The 18,390-nt window shown below is 37.0% G+C and overlaps 2 protein-coding genes across 3 annotated transcripts; both read left to right on the top strand.

The window, feature by feature from the left end:
* The first annotated feature begins 814 nt into the window (after nucleotides 1–814).
* LOC112574769 lies at nucleotides 815–11,748 on the top strand. Of its 2 annotated transcripts, none has more exons than XM_025256024.1 (13): nucleotides 815–1,173; nucleotides 3,647–3,753; nucleotides 4,223–4,292; nucleotides 4,844–4,920; nucleotides 5,605–5,758; nucleotides 6,427–6,603; nucleotides 7,180–7,299; nucleotides 7,583–7,913; nucleotides 8,909–9,004; nucleotides 9,766–9,898; nucleotides 10,946–11,016; nucleotides 11,287–11,413; nucleotides 11,607–11,748. In XM_025256024.1, the coding sequence occupies exons 6-12, from the start codon at nucleotides 6,473–6,475 to the stop codon at nucleotides 11,392–11,394; spliced, it is 990 nt and encodes a 329-aa protein (XP_025111809.1). In that variant the 5' UTR covers nucleotides 815–1,173; nucleotides 3,647–3,753; nucleotides 4,223–4,292; nucleotides 4,844–4,920; nucleotides 5,605–5,758; nucleotides 6,427–6,472; the 3' UTR covers nucleotides 11,395–11,413; nucleotides 11,607–11,748. The 2 variants fall into 2 exon arrangements, with proteins under 2 accessions (XP_025111809.1, XP_025111810.1); XM_025256025.1 differs by lacking the exon at nucleotides 815–1,173 and adding an exon at nucleotides 1,691–2,684.
* Nucleotides 11,433–15,225, top strand: LOC112575758. Its single transcript, XM_025257766.1, has 6 exons — nucleotides 11,433–11,446; nucleotides 11,607–11,761; nucleotides 12,115–12,191; nucleotides 12,467–12,548; nucleotides 12,888–12,969; nucleotides 13,582–15,225. Exons 1-6 carry the CDS (start codon nucleotides 11,433–11,435, stop codon nucleotides 14,078–14,080), a joined length of 909 nt encoding a protein of 302 aa, XP_025113551.1. The 3' UTR covers nucleotides 14,081–15,225.
* Nucleotides 15,226–18,390: the final 3,165 nt, after the last annotated feature.

Below are 18,390 nucleotides of genomic sequence, written 5' to 3'. Positions count from 1 at the left end.
TCTTCTTGTTATGTTGCAAAACGTGTATATATTTTGCACTTAGTAAATTTTGAATCAAGGGCAAGAGGCTATATATATATACACTCAATATTGAAGAAGTGCTACGTACGTGAGAGAGGATGGTTAGAATGCAATAAAATGTTCGAGTTCTCTCTCTCTCTTTCACTCTCTCCTTTTTTATACTTTAGTTATAGAGGACAATCAAACCATTTATTGTTATTTTAAGTAATTTCACCAGAACTCTTACTTAAGACTTATAAGCTCGATAAAAGACCTACTGAAACACTTTTTGAAAAAAAAAACCCAGCAAATGCAAAAATATACACAGTTTCTACGCTTAAAAAGAATTATACTTTTATCAGACTATTATTGCAGTCACACCATCTTGGATCTTACAACAGTCGTAATACAATTCCCCACATGTAAATGTAGATTAAGAGATCGATCGATACTTTGTATTCATATATTAATTATTCCTACGAACTGCTGGTGCTATATGTAGAAAGACAATTACCCACGGTCGATCAACTTGTATTACACATCCATGATTAACCTATCTGAATGAATAAATCATATACATTTTACGAGCTTTGATAATACTTTAATAGGTTGATAACACACGCCAGCACGATATATAATTGTAATTAAAAGAATAACCTTAAATGTGAAAATAAGTAATTGGGTGTTAGATCGAAGCTCAAAAATAAAACATATACATGTACCAATTTAAGTTTTGTCATTCGATCATGATCAAGGAGTATGACTGGTTCTCAAAAAGTACTTCCGGAGTTTTAATTCCCATACGTGGGCAGCGTGCACGTCCTTCTGTCGCTTGCGGGGAAACCCTCGGACTGTTTCTCGAAAAGCCTTGCGGTCGGGGAATTTCATACGTGGTGTGCATCATGGTTATCAAAATAACAATTGATACATAGCAAGTCCAATGCTCATAGTGTCAAATGAGCTGATAATAGGACTTTATCCTACTCTAGTCTCAAAATACTTCTCTTAACGCTAAAACGTTGTGACTACAGAATTATTAAAACAACGTTCATCCCGGAAAGACCCCCAGTTGTTGTTTTTCAGGTGTGTAACGTGTGTTCGTGGAATTATAAGTTATCAGGTTACAGATTCATCGCATTTCAATCTCTCATCAGATAGCTTCGATCTTGCAAGGTAAGTAGAACGATTACCTCAACTTCAGTAGAGATTGCAGGGATGTATGTATAGGTCCTGTAAGCCTCGACATTTACCCTAATCCGAATTCTTCTAAAGCCTTACTTTATAACCCTTTTGTCAGGTTTGTAAAAGGTGCCACGGCGCCCTCCTGAAAGCTGTGCCGCCATGTGCCATGATTGTGGATAATCTATCAGATGTATAGCGTCAGGTTCTGTTGCAGAAGACGAATTGTAGATGGGAAAATGCTTCCATCTAAACGAAATTTCGCACTGTGTGGGTGGGGGAGGGATGAGGGGTATTTATGAAAGGGTAGGCGGCAGGTGTTGGTTGCTGTTCATGATGTCCTCTTCAAGTTCGACATTCCTAGCTCTTTAGTCCAGAAGGTCTTCCAAGCCCGCGCACTGATGGCGCACTATTCTATAATTGATGAATACGCAGGCTGCCAAAACTCTGTTGCACAGACCCTTTGTATTTTAGAGTGAGTCTTTTTTTTTTTTTTTGCTTTTAGTTTGTGTTGATTTTGGTGGTGGTGGTGGTATATTTGTCTGCACTGTTTACATAATGTGGATATACAGAAATTCTTATTATGTATTGTTTTATAAACAGATAAATATGCATATCTACTTTAACTTAATAATAAGTTATGTTTGTTTTATAGCTTTTAAAAAAATTAAATGTGATAAGAAACATTCACAATTTTCAAGAAACTTGAGTTAGCAATGCTTTGGTTGTACAGGTAGCTCAGCATTTCTGCAGTGACTGGTGCCCAGAGTTTTTATATTTTGTTGTCAATGTTGTCAAGCCCTTGGGTTTTGTTTTCTTTAGCTGTGAAAGTGTTTTTATGCATACAGTCCATTTATTAGGGGAAAGTTGAGAGTGGTGGTAATATTTTAAAGTTGCGAAAGCTTTTGTACTTTTCCAAGTTTTCTTGTTTTCTTCGGATTTGTCCTTTGAAATGGATGTGATGTCAGAGTTAAGTGCATTGGAAAAAATTGTGACCATGGGACTAGTTTTTTATTTGCTTTCCAGATGTTTTTAGCATTTCTTTTGCATTCTATGAGTTTTACAGAGGTATATTTTCATCTTATTACTTTCCATTGCTGTGACTAAGTTTCTTTGCTCTTTGTATTCTACTTCTTGGCCATTTTCCCTTAGTGAATCTCTAAAGTGGATGGCTGTTTGAAGTTCTTGAGCCATGCAGACTTACAAAAATATTTAACATGTTTAGTACACAATGGTGCATATTTGTTTTATATAGTCAGAAACTGGTTGTGCCAATAAATGAAGGCTTCATCTGTAATGTACAAAGGTGCACGCCATTCACTGTCAGCATGTAGCTTGTCCTCTCCTCCTCCTCTCTAAACCCAAACATATTCCTACACAACTGATCACCAGCATTCATATTTCATGTAATCTTCCTTCGAAAATCATACAAGGAAGTGTAATTAAATAAGTTCACGCGTTGAAGGTGGAAAGCTAGTCAGGGAGCTCCAGTTTCTCAGAAACAGGTTTGATTCGCATTTAGTCTCCAAACGCTTGTTAACACTGATGGCACAGTCTTTTGAGACTCACAGCACTTCTATTTATATTAATATTTGTTCTATTGATATATTTTCATATATATAGATGTGTGTGTCTGTGTTCCTATAAATAGATGGCCAATCAGAGGTGGAGGAAAACAATAAACAGCATAAGGACAGATTATAAATAATGAATTTCTTGCTGTTGTTCAATTGTGTCAGTGGTTCATTTCTGGTCCTTTGACCAGCACTTGTCATTTTGGTAGCAGAGCTGACATGGCATACCACTCTTGCCTATTTTGGGCAATAGTGAGCAGGTCTTGTTCAGGATGACCAGTCCAGTCTTAGACATTTGTAAACCAGTTCTTCCACTGGCCACCGCTACACTGACTAACCTCTATGGTTCCATGAAGGACAGTCTTCCAAAAGGTGTTGTGCTGGGTCACATGGCCAAAGAAGATCACCTTATGTCACCTGACCATTGAAAGTAGTATAATGTATCCTATTTTGGTTTTGTTATATGAGTAAATGAGGGTGAATGCTCACATATTTCAGGTCTTTCTTTCATAAAACTTGTTCTGTGGAACAACATGCATGTTGAGCTACATAATATTAACCCTCCAAAAAATCCTATCTCTGAACAAAGATAGCTTAATGGTGTGAGATATGAGTGGCATTAGTTTTTCTTTTTTTTACACCTTTCACTGGAAGAACGTACGCGTGACTGGTTTTCATAAAAACCATACCTCTAGAATCACCTCCAATAAGGGAAAGACTAATTACAGACAAGTGCCTTCACAAAGAATATGACCTTATAGCTAAGCTACCTCAACAGATAATTTTGCAAAGCTCTAAGTATGTGTGTGTTTGTATAAGTGTATGTGAGAGAGAGATAAGAGTTCATCTTTGAAACTGAAGGGATCTGTTGTGTCTTTTTTGTCTCTTTACAGAATTACTATAGTGGAATCAAAAAAGAGTGGTAACATCTGAGACTCAAATCAATTATTCTAAAGTACAAATGATGAATATTTTTGAGCACATTAAGAATGAAGCAGATGTAAGTAGAGCTACTCTTGATCATTTAATAATTGTTTATTGTTCAGTTTTATAAAACTTGCTAACGTGCCATGTTTCTGCACTGCTGTTTGTTTTCCTCAATGTATGTGCATAATTTCTTTTTTGAAAGGTCTGGTAGTCACTAATACAAGAGCAATCCAAGTTTAGTATAATGACTTGTTTTTTTTAATTTCATCTTAGCATATTAATAAATCTAGCTCAACAGGTAAAATAAATTAATATTTCAATATTTTAAAAGTTATATAAACAACTGCACAACACAGGCATCTATTAAATAGTTTGCTAAAGAAACAATATAGACTCATTGAAAAGTCTGTTTTAAAACCTTTTTTGCTAATGTTTCTTATCTTTATTTTCTGTTTATCTGAAGAGTTAAAATGACAAGCGAAGAGTACTTTCTGATCATATATTCCTGCAGTAGAAATTTAATGTCAGTTATCTTCTGTCAGAAAACTCGTCAAACCCTGGAGTATACAATAAAACTTCTGGATCGTTGGCAGACAGAAATCGAAAGTCATGGTAAGTGACATGCAGGCTTCAGGAATGGTTTGTTTAATGTTTGTATATATGTTTACATGGAATATACATATATAACACTCAAGACTGCACAGGTCACAGTAGGATAATTTCTGTATTAAAAGCTTTGCCTTAATACACCTTGTCTTGATTCCTACATTTTAGGCTGTCTAGTTTTGGAATACTTTAATTACAAGGCTAACTACATTTGATCAGAATGTTTATCCCTTGTTTTGAGAATATGGCTATCAAGATATCATCTAACTGTAATCCTGAAACCTAACTTATGAAATCGAAATATAATGCTCATGCTTTCTTTTTCTGTTGAAGAAAAATAAGGGTATGGCATGTGGAAGAAGTGTGTGTGGGAGACAGAGAGGGGGGATGGAAAGAGTGTATGTTTGTTGTCATGTTTGTGCTTATGTGCATGCATGCACATGCCTTGTTTCATGGTGTAGGGGATGATTTCCAATAAAGGCATTAACCGTATGCAGTGAAGAGAAACGTCACATGTTTTTGTCCTGAAATTCTTTTTTTTTTTTTAACATGCATAGATTTGGAAAGGAGAGATCTGTTTGGATCAGGGGATTGGTATGGCATCCCACATGAAACTTTTCAGGCATTGAAAACTGTAAGTTTTGGGATGATATTATCCTAACAGCAAACATGTACTGTAGTTTTACATCTTAAAAATGCCTTCCTAGAACCTGTGTCATCAGTAGTTAGCCAACAAGACATGGCTTGGGTGGATCTACCAGGAGGTCAGGTGTAGCACCTTTCACGGTGCTGCCCCCTTAATCCTCTCTGGACTATAAGACAGATTTTTGAGCCAAATACAGTGTTGCCCCCTTTATCTTCTCTGAACTAGATAGAATAGTGAACCAAACAGCGCTGTTGAAAAGTGTGTCTTTTACTGGCAGCTGAGCCAGATTCTACCACAACAATTCAATATTCGTTTTCTTAGATGAGATTCAAAAACACTGACATGATTGTCAGTCTGGGCCAGTAATGACCATATCTTCTATGGAACTCAAATCCTTCTGTCAACTTTACTGACCAATTGAAGTCAGGATTAGTAATACTCCTGTCACTCCTTAATTAATAATAACACTCATGTGACTCCTTAATAAAACTCATCAGCTTTGTCTGAAGTGATTACTTGGCTCAGTAAGACAAGCACATCAGCCTATAGTTCCTGCAACATTTAATGTGGCAGAGAATATGTAAATTTTGGCTGAACTCTTGCTAAATAAGTAAGCCCTTTATGTCACTTTGAATTTCATGATTATTCATGGTATTTGATTACAATTACCAGGCACTGATGAGAGATCTAAACAAAATCATCAGTGACTTTTTAAGAGAGCTGCCAAAGCTTCAACCCCACATTACACATTGGAAGAGAGGCCAGCTGTATGAGCAGCAGTGCAGGCATCCTAAACACATGAGGATGCCAGCCATGTTGAATTTCAGTATGTTTTCCATTTTATGTTGTTTGTAAAATTTGTGTAAGGTAGCAATTAAGGATGCAATATTTAAAAATTCTTTTAAAACTTTTTTTCCTTAAAGGAATAAATTATCAGTTGTAATGATGTAACTAAGGTTCCATGATTAAACTAGTATTAGTGTCATGACAACAGTTATCCTCATAAACTGAAGACAGGTGATTTTTATTTATTGTTTTTCAGAAGAGGGAGCTAATTTACATAGGGCATGGAGTCTCTTATAGGACTTTATATTTTCTAACAACTAAGTTTTTCTCTTTTTCCTGCTATGCTTTGCAACCCTCACAGTTATATCTCACACAATATGGCATCAAAGTATTGTCCTTATATATAGTTGCTTGATTACCTAATCAAAAGTTAGTAACTAGTATATAGTTCTTTCATCACAGTTCTTTAATGATAAACAACTTTGAGCTTTATTTCATGCTTGATTTATTCTGTGTAAACATTCATTACATTTAAAGGCAACATGTTTATGATTGGAGTTACATATACCGTTCTTTTACATTTGGAACCTTAAAGATATCCAATACTACATTTATTTTTCATTAAACTTAAGGGATAGTTAGATAAGCTTCTTAAAATTTTTGACACAAACCCCTTAATTTTTTTTTTATTTTTTTTTTTGTATCCAGGTGTCAGATAGCATTTACTATCCTGGACATCTTATTCCAATGTGTGATGGATGGAAGAATTCAAAAAGTGTGTTCTGTAATAGTCGATGTGCCTGGATCCATTGATATTCCTGAGCCAACTGAGCTTGTGAGCTTGGAGGAGATGCTGAAACACTGCATGGAGAAGCTGATCAACATGTTAGTAATAGTTTGCTGATACCAACAATTTAACTCAAAGATATCATATGCTTGTTTAAAAGAAAAAAAAACACCAAAAAATAAAATTCCTGAATGTTCTTAGAGAGAAATCAGTTACTAATTTCTCTAATTTACTCGTTTGTCTTTTTTTCAAATTACTGAATATTAACAGGTTCTCATTTATTAGTTGCATGGTCTGCAATTGTCACCAATACTATGATAAGTGCCTTGAATTCAGATCTCATTGTATGCATACTGTTCTTTTGCTCCTTGTGTCACCTGTTTACAGGCCCTGCTGCTTGGTCCTGAATGCCCTTATTGCTAGCATAAAACACCATTCTTCCCCATGTTTCCCATTATTTTGGCTTCACAGTGATCATTGTTCAGATGTGTTTTTCTTACTGTTATCAGAGCAGTTGACTGCAGCGCACTGTTGCAGCATAGCATAACAAGATTTCCTTGTTTACTTACATTTTCTGCATTGTTGAAACCATGAAACACAAAATTTCATTTTATGTGTAATATTATAATATTGTATGAGATACCATTAATTCAAGAAGCTTCTGTGTGGGACAGGTGTCTGGTGGTTTTTCTTCATCCACCAAGCACGATGATAACAGAGAAGGGGAAAGTGGCTAGCAGAGACAGAGACACCAGTGACGTCAACAACAGCAAAAAGTTTAGCACTTCTGTTGGGTGAGGTCTTATAACCGCAATGTGCCTATGCTATAGCATATGACATGCCGTGCCTAATCATTCACCAGTTATTATCCCTGATTGATCACTTTACTTATTTGATGTGGATAGACAAATTATAGATTTTCATTGTCATGTAAACACAAGTTCTTCCCTAATCCTGCCTAAAAAAATGTCTTTTTCATCTCTATATAGCCAGTTGGGAGTGTTAAAAAAAAATCACAAATGTGATCAGTGCAAGCATTTGAAAAATTTAGAGTGAAATGTTTTTTTCCTGTTTCAGTCTCCTCGGAGGCAGTGTCCTTGAAGGGACTTTGGAAATCACAGAAGTGAACATGAAACTGATGTTCAGAGAAGACATTGCAGCATCATTAAGAGATGTAACCACCAACACCTCAAGTTTTCAAATCCATGGCGATCTGATGACTAACAAGAAAAGCACAGATCGTAGAAATTCTGAATGTGAGCAGAAGTGCTGCATGAAGATGTATGAAAATGTACGTGTTGAGAACTTCACCCGAAGGGACCAGAAGAATGTGTACAAGCAGATTTGCCATGCCATATATGATGTTGTGTTTGAAAGTCCTCCAACAGGTTGGAAATTCAAAGGAAAGGTGAGCTTCTCAAGGTGTATTTGAGCACTGTGTGTCTGCACTTTCAAAAGCAAAAGAATTGATGATGATATTTTGTTGAACATTATTTGATAATTTACTTTTAGTCAGCTAGAGAGGTGATTGGAGGTATTGTGGCTAAGACATATGCCACCATAACAGCAAGAATATAGGGTTGTTGTGGGTTCTGATCTTGTCTTTGACACACTTTTCTCTGGATCAAACACACAAGTCTGATCTGTGGTGACTTTCTCTCTATGCTCTTTTTTTTCCAACTTGTGTGTATGTGTGTTTGTGTGTGTGAAAGAAAGAGAAAGAAACTGTATGTGTGCATGTATAAATGAGTAAGAGAGATGGAGTGTGCATTTGTGTGAGAGAAAGACTGTGTGTGCATGTAAAAATGAGTTATAGAGAGGAAGTGTGTGTGAGAGAGTGAATATGAGTAAGAGATTGAGCAAGGCTGCAAGAGTGTGTGTATGTAGGTGCCTGTGTAAATGAGTATATGTGAATGAGAGACAGAGAGAGCATGTCTGTGCGTCCGTGCATATGAATATGAGAAAGAGAACGTGTTTGTGTGGATGAGAGAGCATGTATCTGTGAGTGAGAAAAAGAGGTTTATGATCTGATTAACAGTGATCTGCTTTTTAAAGCACACATGATACTTGTTAATAAGTGTGTTCATGCATCTTCATGGTGTCTGTAATTGTTCCCATTTTGTTAGCAGTGTAAAGTGCTGCATAATTAGACATTATTATTATAAAACCATTCTTACCTTAAGAAAATAGTTAAAAAGCTATCCAAATTTAAAATAGATCAAACATAATCATAATAAGCTTAAGGTTTTTATTAAAGCATGTTTTGGTGTTAACTTGGTATATCTGTTAAAGGGTTTTTAGAAAATGTATTTGGAGTGGAAGTTTGTAACCTTTATCTTATGTTGTATACACTGATTTTCTTATCAAAAAAGAAGAAAACTCTGCATTGATTCTGTACTATAGGTTCTATCCCTTCCAATAGTTGTTCGCACTGGTGCCAATCAAGCTTCAGAACACAAGGGGGCACAACTGTGGTATGGGTTCAGTGCACAGAATGTGGTATGTGCAGCAATTGTTAACTAATTTTGTAACAATATGCAAACTTGTTAAAGGCTTTCATTTTTCTTTCTTATGACCCTAGCAGCACACACTGCTGAAAATGTTTGGGTTTTTCTGTGGTACTTGGAGCCTTTATGCTTCCTGTGGTACCCATATTTTTGTTTGTTTTGGTATTCTGTGCTGCTACGGGAAAGTGACTTAAGTTTACCTTTAACTCATCAGAAGTTACACATATTAATGAAATATGAGTACATGTACCATTCAACTTTCAGGCAGTCAGATTACAGGCTTAATATGTTATTCTATACATACGTACATATGTTTAGTAGGGGTAGTCCTGTAATTTTTCAATGGTTGGGGAGTGGAAGTATTGGAGACATATTAGGGGTCAGGTACCCACTCCACACCAGGTTGGGTAGGGGAGATATTCTGTGCCACAAAGTCATTAAATCAGTTAGAGAGCTTTCCTTAAAAAGCCAATGCTCTAACTATACCAGGCTCTTCACTAGCCTCTGTGAATGTCTTTCTGAAATTAAGACTTTTCTTTTACAGAATTAACTCTTACAGAATCATTTTCATTGATACATTCTGCTTTTTCTTTCTCTCCTGGTAGCTTTTATTGATGTTATTTATATTGAGTGCACCTGACTTTTGGGTTTACATGTGTGTGTGTGTGCATATGAGCATGCACATGTACATTATATATTTAACACACACACACAAATGCTGCTGTTTAAAATCTTTCTACGCTAATTTTTCAGTATGATGTCACAAGTGCAGTAGTCTCATCGTTGTCCCTGGATCAGGTCGTGCAGATGATGGATGAACGCATTTGTTTTATTGGAGGCCGCAGTCTATTGGATTATGAAAAGAAGTTCCTTCGTGAAAAATTAGGTATGTCAGTAGCTTTTGTCAAGTAGGTTCTCACTACATCACAGGTAATAAACTGCTGAACCATTGTGACATGGGACTCCTATAGTGGGGTATTTGCCTCATAATAAACAGCTTTAGACATCCCTTTCAATTAAATGTTTATGTAGTCGGGAGGAAACCTATATAAGCTTCACCATCTGGCTACTTACAGTTACAGTATTATTACAGCTGTTACAGTATTATCTGTTGTTGCACTATATTATTGCAGCTGTTATATAGCCTTGTTAGTTGCTATTGTATAATTGCAGTTGTTACAGTATTATTACAGTTGTTCCCGTAATATTTCGCCATTTGTGATCTTACCCTTTCTTTCTCCACGTCCTTATGCTTGCTTGAATAAATGCTTCCAGTCTTGTGGATTTTTATTCCTTTTCCATTTGTATCTTTCAATATCGCTAAAAAATGGATGAATAACCAACTTGAAAATGTTTTGACAGAAAACCATGCTGAAAGTATGCTGTTAACAGATACACTGGAAAGTGTATTTCTGCTGCATGTGATTACCTCTGACAAAAAAAAGTGAAAGTGCAAAAAATAAAATAAAAATTCCAGTTATCAAAATCTTTTTTCAAAATCAGAGCCTTTAGGTATAAGAGATGATAATACTCATGATGTTAATGATGCATGCTGGACCTATCAAATATACAACATTAAATTGATTGATTAATTCGATTACCAGGTATAATAAATCTGATGATTATATGGTACATCATTGTGTTTTTCATCAGTTTGCTTTTTCCAGTCTTGTCATCATGTATGCAATACGCGTTCCACTTTTCGAACTCTTTAATGCTTACAATATGTATGGTGTTCACTGTGTACATGAATATTGTGCATTCACACCATGAGTAGACATAAACATATATACACACACACACATTCTCATGTACACACACTTTCTTTTCTCTCTCTCTCACTCACACAGAAACCCACAAATATGAGTTACAGAAAGCCTAAAATTCAGAAATGCGAAATGTTGGTTAAGTGATGACATTGTATTTTGTTCAGAGTGTGCTGTTAAATCGGGAAAAACAAGCAGAGAATCAGGAGACAAGATCACGCTTGATGCATTTATCAAGGTAGAAGAAGTTTTGTTGCCTATCACATCAACGCAAACATCTATATATATATATATGTTATTACCATATTTAAGAAGAAAATATCTTCTTGTTCCTTATGCATTCCTATCTCTGATTATCTAATTGGATCATGTAAAACTTATGCATATCCTAGTTTACTTGGACATCTGAAGTTGACAAAACCAATAGCAGCCTTGGAATGATGCCAAAGGTCATTTGAGTACGCTTGACTTTGTCAGATTTTGATCCATATTGGGTTGTTACAAATAGGAAAGGGTGCAGCTGGCATCACACTATCCAGGAGGGCCAGGGGATACAGTAACCTTTTCACTCTGGCGCTGGTTTCACTGTATTGTTAACCTCTTGAGGGAGAACTGAAGAATCCATGGAAGGATGGGTAAGAACAAGGAATCTTAATGATTATAGTATTGTAATTAACTAAATATTTAACATGAAAAAATAAAGATTTATGCAAGAAAATAAAAGATGTTTTAAAAAAAAGACAGAATCTTTTTTGTTCTAAAATTTCAGAACAAAGGGATTGAAGAATACTAAAAAAAATTGAGAATAAATGTTCAAATATTTTACAGTGTCATTTTTGGGTTTGCAAGCCGAAAGCAGTGCAATGAAGCTCTTGTGAACAGCGAGCCAGGAACTTGCCTTATTCGATTTTCAGAGAGCTGTGTTGAAGGCAACCACGAGAATTCCAAAGGCCGAATAGGTGTTGTGCTGAAGACTGCTGAAGGTAAATGTCAAATGTTGTCCACTGATCCTGGATCTTGAGAGAGCAATTTTCAACACATTGTTATGATTATAGTTGTGATGGTAGATACAAATTCTTGTTGTGATGGTTAAAGGTTCTGGCATCAGTAATCAGTAAGAGTTATCTTGATGATGTTGATATTTCACATGCTGCACAGCTGATTCTTTATAGCCAGAAAACCCATGACTATGAATACTGAACATTTTTTCGAAAAAAAAAATCTTAAATAGAGGCAGTTTAATACAGAATTAAAAAAGCACCAAAGATGCTTATAACAAATAATTTGAAATTATTTTCTGTTTTCAAATGTTATTATGGTTTCCTGTTTGATGCAGGAGTCCACTTTGCACCTCCCATAACTGCTGAAAAGGTTCAGAAACATGGGCTGTCAATGATGATCCGAAACACAAAGGTGAGATTTTGCCTTTAGAATTTTTTTGGGCATTCAGTGTGCTCCTGATTTAACAGGGACATCAAAAGCAGTGGAAGAATAAGGGTTGGGTTTCTTGCCTCAAGCTGTGAACCACATTGAGCTCACAACCCCCTGACCATTTGACTAAGGGTCCTTTATATTTTGCTTTTAAAAAACATCTTATCAACTTATAGGTTTTGTGCAAGGCACAATAGCATCTTTGTATTCCCTTTAATTTTTTTTATTAATAGTACATGAACATTACATTGCTACAGGTAAATGAAAGAATACCTGAGGTGCTTCTTCCAACCATGTGTACCATTGACGACCTGAAGAAATATGATCCTCCTCAAGAAAGCAAGTGTCTGAGGCTTTAGAAATCATTTTTATAACACATGAAGATCAGAAATGCAACTATATAAATACATAAACTTATTCTAATACTGAGATAATTTGCTCAGTAGTAATGTCTTTTTAATGTTCATGGTATTTTTATTCTGGATTTTAAAGTAGAATCTCTGAAATAGCTAGGTCTTTTCATATCCCTTGTTCAGATGGAATGTCATAATGGAAACAGTTATTTTATTTCTATATAGTTTCAGTAGCTAAGCAATCTGTGGACTTTGTTATATTGTAACTAGCAGGCAGAGTTCATCAAACCTAAGAATCTAAGCATTATTTACACTGATTCTTCAGATGAAGAAAAACCTGCTAAGAACTGTCGTTACTTGGATTTTAAAGAAGAGGTTGTGGTTATTGCCACAACAAAGAAGCCTGGGTACGTTTCACAAAATTTATCTTTTATCTTCTCCTTTATGTATAATTATATATCTTTAGTGATATATATTTATTTGAATCTAGACACATTTCTAAAGATGTACAATATAAAGATATTTTTAAAATTTATTCCTCATCTTTTGACTAAGGTCATTCTGTTAATGTGTACAGGGTGAATGTTTTACATCTTTGTGTGTATGTCTTAGGGATATGATTGTGAATGGGAGAGAGATAGAGTAAGTTAATGAGCAAATGCATACAGATTTTTCAAACTAGAGATGTTTAGGAATGAAGAGAGAACTTTAGTAGCCATCATCTTTTTCTTTGCTGTTGTTACATTTTCATTATATGCAACTTATATTTAAAGACGTCTTTAAAAATTTACCACCTCATAAAGAAGAATCAGTTTGATTCTTGTTCCAATGAAGAGTGAACAGTGTTACGATGGATTATCTTTTCAGAGAATAACACAGGTAAATGTGCATCAATGTTGGTGTTCCTCTGTTTTTGCATCCATTTATTTGCTTTAGGCACCAACGCAGAAGGACAAGCTTACATGCAGGAATTGGAACACCTATACTTGCATGCATTTGAGATTTCATTTTGTTTTCAGAGAAAAGGCTGTTTCAAGTGCTCAGCACACTCGGACGCCAGATAACACCTTAGACTCCACTTGCAGTGATGTCAGCAGAATAACCCGGAGAGCTAAGCGCCCCACAGACTGTGAGATTGCCAGGGGAGGCAAACAGAAGTGTAACCCACCAGAAAGTCTAGAGTCCTCAACATCGTCTGGGGTTTCACAACCTATTTCCTTTCCTTCTAGTTCTGCCTCTCAGTTTTGCATCCCAGGGGTTAATCAAAGTATGCCAAGGCCACATATTGAACCAACAAATCAATTTTCATTCCCCGTCATCCCAGCCACCATGGAGAATGGAAGCTTTACTCCACAGTTACTGATGGCCCAAAATAATGAAGAGGCGATGTATGCAAGAGATGAACAGATAATGGGTAATGAGGACATGGATAATATTTTGACATCTGATCTCATTTCAAATTTGTTTGAAATAACCCTCGCTGACACTGCTCTTGCTGGTGTTCAGAGTACGGCATAACAGTATCTTTCCAAAGAAAAAAAAATCCTGCCTGATTTCTTGTTTAAATTTATGCTCTCTTACTTTACAGATTTAGATGTGTCCATTGTAAATAAGAATTTAGACAATGAAAAGAAGTGGGTAAATGAGAATATCGCACATTCTTTTATTGATAGCAGATAGCTGAGGTATTGATAGAAGTGTACAGTTCTGCAAAGTATTGCAGAAATGGAGTTTCAATTGTTGGCATTTGTTGGTGGTATGTATACCTTTACAAGTATATGTGTAAGTAGAAAATAAAAGAACATGTTGAAAATATTTAGTTTTGAATGAGCTAGATATCATTTATTTGTGTTTCTATGGCTTGACATCTTTTGACCTGCTATAACTTTTACCAAGCTTAATTGTTCTAGCTGTTGGATACGAGACAATACTTTGTCAGACATCTTAAACTCATTAAATTATATATCTATATACAATGGTATCTTTACACTCAACCACAATTCCTTCAGAAGAACTACTCAATTTGAGTGCTAAACATTTTTTCCCCTCATAAAAAAAACATAAATGTGTTCAATTGAGGTTTCTGGCACCCACCAAAAGCTAACTACACTTGTATTATTTGTAGTATGTTTGAGTACTGCTTATGTGAAAAAAGACTTATTTCAAATATGTTTCATTGACAGATACATAATCACTACTTCTACGAAACTAAAAATTGGACTTTATCGAGTAGATCTGAGGAGGATTATATTAATCCTGAGCCTATTTCAAGGAGGGGAGGTAAAAGCTAAAATTTCACCACCAAAAAAAAACCACCCAAGAGATGTACAGTAATTTTGCTTGTCATCTCCCATTCTTCAGTGTTTTGTTTGTCACCTGATCCGCACTGAAAAATTATTTTTGCAAGATATATCTATATAATCAAGTCTTTAAAAGAAGATAGAAGAAATCAATGTTTACTCCCTTACTGAAATTGTTTATTTTAATCGGTCTGTTTTTGTTTTCTTTAGCAAGATAACTCCTGCGCTACGGAGACCTTCACTAATGTAACTGGTAGTTTGACTTTGACATTGTTTCGGTTGTTTTGGGCCCTCGTTTATTTTGCCTTTACCTGTCATCAGTTTTAGGCCTTGCATTGTCGCAATAAACTTTATGCAGCCCTTCATAGTGTTTAAATTTGTTGAATTAATTAGCGCCAGAACAAGTTTCATATCTGGCAAAGAGTGAATCGGAGAGTTTGCTTTGCACGGAAGTGCCAAGGTCGCTGACGTCACACTTCCGAAGATTTTCCGTTCACTGGGACGTTGACGAAAAAAGAAAAAAAAATCAGCGCCCGGTTATAGGGTTAGACCGAAGCAGACCAGGAGACCGGAAGTCCCCGTAACAAAGTGTCGCATTTGCGATTATGATATGCAGACGACCACGAGAAGTTAGGCCGTGTAGGCGGGGTAGAACGCTGACGCTTAGGTGGGCACTATATATAGGGGTCACGCCGCTCTCTGAACCCATGGATGTGTACAGGTGGATTTGCTGTCTGCCAAGACCAACGCTTGGGAAGTTATCCAGTTTGTCTCGGCTAGCCTAAACAAAGACTGACTAAACCGGAAGCTTCGAAGTCTCATGCCTCGTTTTAGTAGTGGGGAAAAAAAATCGTCTGCCAGCAGTCCAGTAATACAAGTTCGTGCTGAAACGGTGTTCCGATCTGGAATTATGCTCGAGATTGATTTCGAAATTCTCACCGTGCGCAGGCGCAGGAGTCAACGGGGTCATGTCCACTTACTGTGTTGTATGGAAATTATAAGTTCTATATATGTGAGCGATCATTCAGTATCGCGAAACGCCAACAACAAAGTCCCAATCGATGAACGCTTATCACGCATTTGCGGGCTGCGACTGCGCACTGTGAGAATTTCGAAATCGTCTCGAGCACAAACCCAGATCGCCACACCGGCAGACGCGTGGCAGGTAAACCACACAGGGTCTATATTTCCAAAGTACGGGGCGGTTATTCTGATCCTTTACTCCACAGCCTGGACACACCCTTGGGGTCATGAAGACGCATCCTGCAAAATCCTGTCCGGTGGAGGAACCTGTAACTTTCACATTACTCTTAGTCCTACAGTTTGACTATATTGTAAAGTTTAACTCGCAGAAGCTCATATTATCATTCCTTCATCCATCCCCATAACACTTGACCATTTAAAGTAATTACACCCATTTGACCGTGAGTCATACTAAAACAAATCTACATTATTATTCCATAAATTGCATTATTACCTTACACACAGACTAAAGTTTAAAAATAAAAAAAAAATGCACAAATTCCTTCGATTAGACGAGAAGCCTTATTGGGAGCCACTGTGAAGCACACATACCTCTCTCTTTCGACGGTCGATTCCCGAATGCCTAACAATATCACAATCGTTCCTACATTTGAGTGAGTATGTATTCCCAAACACAGTTTAAAAGTTTCCGCCAACTTCGGGAACAATATCGTCTCCCTTGCATGCACAAGAAACTTAAGTTTCTTTCGTAATTGCGAATACATTACATACACATTTTCGCTGCACATGACCTCCCATTCATTTACAAAACCATCACCACAGTACACTATAATTATCAGGGCACGGACTCATCCATGACAAATAGAGACATGTAGATGCTAACTCTTGACCCGTAAGTAGATGATGTACCCTTATTATTTTCTTTTCTTTTTATCGGTGCATTTATCTGGAGGCTTTCTTTCAGACTGTCCGAATGTGACACCGGTGGGGGTTGCCAAGCCAAGTTTTTTTTTCGTGCACTTTGACCTGACATTTATTTGTCAGCCATAGAGTAATTCACATAAGGGATCTGGCTACCAGTCCGGATTTGGCAGGCCTCTTAGACACCAAGAGCAAGTGACAACAACAGGAAAAGAGAGCACCAGCAACAGTAAACAACACCTGCGATATCACGGAGCAGCGACCCTCCTCCCACACCTTCCCAAATTTTAACCCTTTCCCACTCTCTAATCATCACATTCCCCTCAGGTCCCCATTTCTTCCCTACCCCGCCCCACAGTGCGAAGTAGCCTTTAGGTGGAAGCACTTTTCACTCCCAAAATCAACATCAACATTTGACTTCGTCGAGCATCCATTTCTTCAGGAACTCGAAATCCGCGAATGGTCTGTTCTCTTTTGAAATATTACCTAATAAAACTAGCTTTTGTTGGCGTCGTCTGCTTAAAAAAAAAACTGTTGTGGTAAAAATGTTTTGCTGCAATAGACGACAAAGATTACGGTTTATTCACATTCTTTATCATCGCCGAGACTAACAGCGGATCACTTAGAGGCTATAAGCGTTGGTCTTTGCAGACAGACAGCAATCCACCGATACATGTCCATGGATCTACTCTGCTAAAATTTGCGGCCATGAAGCACAGGCCCGCAGATTAGAAAATGAAAACCGCTTGGTCCAAAGCGCCGAAGAAGTTAAAAGTTTCAGTGAAGTAGGGACAAGTAATCCAGTAAAGTAAAAAAAAAAGTTCAAGCAAGCATGGCAAATAAGATGCGGATGATATCTATGGGAAGAAACAAATGTGCAGAGGCATTGAATAACCACGAACTAATATCCCTGGAACAAGACAAGCTTTGCGATGGAACCCACAGGGGAGGATCAGGGTTGGGAGACCCAGACAGACATGGAGATCAGTCCACAGAGAGGTGGAGACAGCTGGCATGACATGGTCCCAACTGGAAAGTGACGCCCAGAACTGGGTCCGATGGAGGAGTGTGGTTGCGCCCTATGCTCCACTGGGGGTGAATATGGACAAGAAGAAGAAGAAAATATCTCTTGACTGCTGGCAGACGATTTTTTTCCCCAGTTAACTGATACAACGAGGTATGAGACAAGAAAGCTTCAAGTTTATTCACATTTCAGATTAACTACTATAAAACGAGGCATATGAGACTACAAAGCTTCCGGTTTAGTCACATTCTTTGTTACGGCTCGCCGAGACTGGCAGCTGAGAAATTCGCAAGAGGCTATAAGCGTTGGTCTTGGCAAACAGACAGCAGTCCACCTATACACGTACGTCCTTGACATAACACTATCAAAAACAGATCAAAAGGAAACACCACAAGTCTTATCAGCTAGGTCAGTCGAAAACATATCGGAATTCGACGTGAATTCACGGATGATACAGTTAGTATTCCAGCAGTACAAGTATTTTTTATCCATTAAATTTTAATTAAAAAATAATGATAGGCATGTTTTCTTGCGTCAAACTGGTATTAACAGCTGATCGATCGAGCGTTTTCATTTCTCTGTCATCAGCGACAGTCGAA

This window comes from Pomacea canaliculata, linkage group LG11, assembly GCF_003073045.1.
Source record: "Pomacea canaliculata isolate SZHN2017 linkage group LG11, ASM307304v1, whole genome shotgun sequence".
NCBI lineage: Eukaryota > Metazoa > Mollusca > Gastropoda > Architaenioglossa > Ampullariidae > Pomacea > Pomacea canaliculata.
The sequence above is the reverse complement of the archived record's forward strand: the minus strand, read 5'-3'. Positions and strand labels throughout refer to the sequence as shown.

Bases quoted from the DNA above. Each gene is read 5' to 3' on its own strand.
- LOC112574769 (XM_025256024.1), top strand. From the start codon at position 6,473: ATGGATGGAAGAATTCAAAAAGTGTGTTCTGTAATAGTCGATGTGCCT. The intron at 7,300-7,582 runs GTGAGGTCTTAT...TTCCTGTTTCAG, and splicing joins AAGTTTAGCACTTCTGTTGG to TCTCCTCGGAGGCAGTGTCC. The intron at 9,899-10,945 runs GTATGTCAGTAG...TATTTTGTTCAG, and splicing joins GTTCCTTCGTGAAAAATTAG to AGTGTGCTGTTAAATCGGGA.
- LOC112575758 (XM_025257766.1), top strand. The intron at 11,762-12,114 runs GTAAATGTCAAA...TGTTTGATGCAG, and splicing joins TGTGCTGAAGACTGCTGAAG to GAGTCCACTTTGCACCTCCC. The intron at 12,549-12,887 runs GCAAGTGTCTGA...CTGATTCTTCAG, and splicing joins ATATGATCCTCCTCAAGAAA to ATGAAGAAAAACCTGCTAAG.